This window comes from Propithecus coquereli, unplaced genomic scaffold, assembly GCF_000956105.1.
Source record: "Propithecus coquereli isolate 6110/MARCELLA unplaced genomic scaffold, Pcoq_1.0 Scaffold127, whole genome shotgun sequence".
Classification (NCBI taxonomy): Eukaryota; Metazoa; Chordata; class Mammalia; order Primates; family Indriidae; genus Propithecus; species Propithecus coquereli.
Window position 1 is genome coordinate 1,025,228 of NW_012136858.1, and position 2,821 is coordinate 1,028,048.

At 34.6% G+C, this 2,821-nt stretch overlaps 1 protein-coding gene across 1 annotated transcript in view; it reads left to right on the forward strand.

The window, feature by feature from the left end:
- The window catches only part of DOPEY1 (dopey family member 1), a 145,369-nt gene that overhangs the window by 53,946 nt on the left and 88,602 nt on the right, over window positions 1-2,821 (forward strand). Inside the window, 3 exon segments of the mRNA XM_012638177.1 lie at window positions 259-378; window positions 2,164-2,278; window positions 2,644-2,673. Coding sequence (XP_012493631.1) covers window positions 259-378; window positions 2,164-2,278; window positions 2,644-2,673 — 265 coding nt within the window.

Genomic DNA, 2,821 nt, shown 5'->3' on the forward strand with positions numbered 1-2,821 from the left:
TGAGCCACCACGCCCGGCTGATATTTCTGGTCTTGATCACACATTTGAGTTATGAAAACTCAAATTTGGAAAAATAACTACATAAAAAATAATGGGAGAGTAGCAGTAGATAAAAATTATTTGTTGTGATGTTCTAACTGGCACATTTTCTAGCAACTACCTAGGAGTATGTACTACCCTAATAATATTGCACTTAAATTTAAATTTGAAAAAAAATGTTAATACTTTTAATTTTTGTTTTTCTTTTTTTTTCCCCAGTAAATTAAGGGAAAATAAGAAAACAGCAGAGCTGATTAAAACTGCCAACCTTCTCTTTAATTCCTTTGAGCCTTATTATATGTGGGATTACGTTGCACGTTGGTTTGAAGAATGTTGTAGGTATGTTCTTTTTTTTCATTCATTTTGATTTAGCAACATCCAAAGCTAACCTTTCATTTTAAGTTGTTGAATCTAATGAAAAGCATGTTGTTTTACGCATTCTACTACTACTGACAACTATTATTTACTAGCCATAATCTGATTCTATCTTGTTTCTTACTCTAGGATATAAAGTCATTGATCATATAATCTTAGAACTAGAAAGGAGTTTAGAGATGAGTTATTCATATACCACCATAGATGAAAGGTTTTTCTTCTCCAGTCTACAGTAACCCAGTTTTTCTTTGTTGTAGAGAAGATAGCAAATTTGTGGCTGCTACCTTACACACTTTTCCAGAAGGATTCCCACTTTGATTAACAAAAAACTTTCTGGTCACTTTTGTGTTTCTAAAGCCTTTAGAACCAGCCCATGTTGTCACTGGTGAGTGATAAAAGCCATCTACCATGTAGGACATAAAGCCTAAAAAATGGTCTGACAACCCTAAGATGCTAGTGAATCTGACTGGAATCTGTCTGGATTCTAAAGCAAATTCTCTTAGAACAAGATTAACGTCTTAATCCTAAGGAGCATGTAGTCAAAAAGTAAACATGTATGATCTCAGGATTAGAAGTCTTTTAATAAAAAATTTAAATGTTGCTACTATACATTAATCCCTTTAATAATTTAGAAAGTTGTTTGCTACTCATTTAGCACATGTCGAGCACCCAGATAAAAAGCACTGTGCTATGCAGATAGTCCCTGTCTTCAAAGACCTTATAGTGGAAACAAGTAAGACATGCACATATATATTCCTATTATTAAATTTAAAATTATAAAAGCCTTAATAGATTAAAATGTAGGAATGAAGAGGAATTATAAGTGTCTTTTCACCACCTTCCTCTACCGTGGGTTTTCATCTACATTCATAAACACGCACACCCCAGACACAAATCCACACTTCTTTAACTAACCTGGACTACTTCCTGAACACACATTAAATTTTCATACTGCTGTGCCTTCACTTGTACTATTCTTTCTAAAGTATTCTTCCCCCTTGCCCATCTGGTAAGGTCCTATACAGAGGTAACCCACCTTTCAGTAGCCTTCCTGACTCCCTCCCTTCCTGAAATTTCTTATCAGAATCAACTTCTCCCACACTGTCACATTGTTGCATTTATTTGTCTACATGCTTGTATTTCTTGTTGGGCAAGGACTATATCATTTTCTTACTTTGTGTCTTCAGAGTATAGGGCAATGTATGGTCATATAGAATTAATATGACTTAATTTGAATATTTGTTGGAGGAATGGTCTCTACTGCTTGGATCAGTAGAAGCTTCCTGGAGAGGTAACATTTGATCTCAGACCTTGAAGGTAGAGGAATTCTGAATATGAAAGAATGAGGTTAGGGAAGAACAGTAGTTCAGGAGGACAAATGGGTCTTTCTTTAAAGGCCCTGAGGTTAGAAATCAAGTAGCAAATAATTCAACTAGAAGTTGACATCTGTAGTGGGAGCAATGGGAAATATGTCTCAAAAAGTGAGATCTGTCCTCCAGAACACTTGGAAGTGCAGTACGGGAGTTAGGGAGGGATCCTGGGAATCTTGGTTTGAGAATTTTTCACAGAGGTACACATTCCATTTCCCTCACTCAGGAAACATACCTGGGGAAAATGCAATGTGTAATCACAAGAACATTACTCTGTGTGACCCAGTGTTTACTTGGCTCTCATTAGGAAGACAATGATGTTGTCACATGTATTCACGTGACTTGATAGTATACTTGATAAAGTGATTTTCCCTTTTAGGAGGACACTGCATGCCAGACTTCAGATTGGGCCTGGAGATAGTAGTGAGTCGTCTGAGTTACAGCTGACCAATTTCTGCTTACTGGTGGATTTTTTGTTGGATATAGTTTCTTTGGTAAGACCACCTTGGTAAAAAAAAAAAAAAAAAATTCAAGGAAATCTAATAACATAGTTCAGATATTTCATGCTGGAGGCAAACCTCATCTCTAAATAAATTTCATCTTTAAAATTAATTTGATTTTTCCCTTTAGAATAGCTTTTTTTCATAAAATTTTCTGAGTATATTGTCCTCTGACATATATGTATGCATATAAAATACATGGAATATACTTCATAATTGCATGTTATAAAATCTTAACTGTTTAGTGGTCTAACGCTGCACTGATATTCATTAATGATTTTTTCTATTAAATGAAGACTGTTGGAAATCTTTTCCCCTTCTGTTTTCTCTCCTCAATTCTTTGCTTTCTCATTTTGAAGCCTACTAGAAGTATGAGGGTGCTGTGTCAGGTATGACATTCAGCCTGTTTTGTTCTTAACTGATTCTGTTCACTTTTGTTATATTACAATTTTAATAATATGGCAGATAAAATGGGTTATTTTATAATATATGCTTTCGAAGCTCTTAAATTGAGAATTTGGGAATAGAAATTTTATA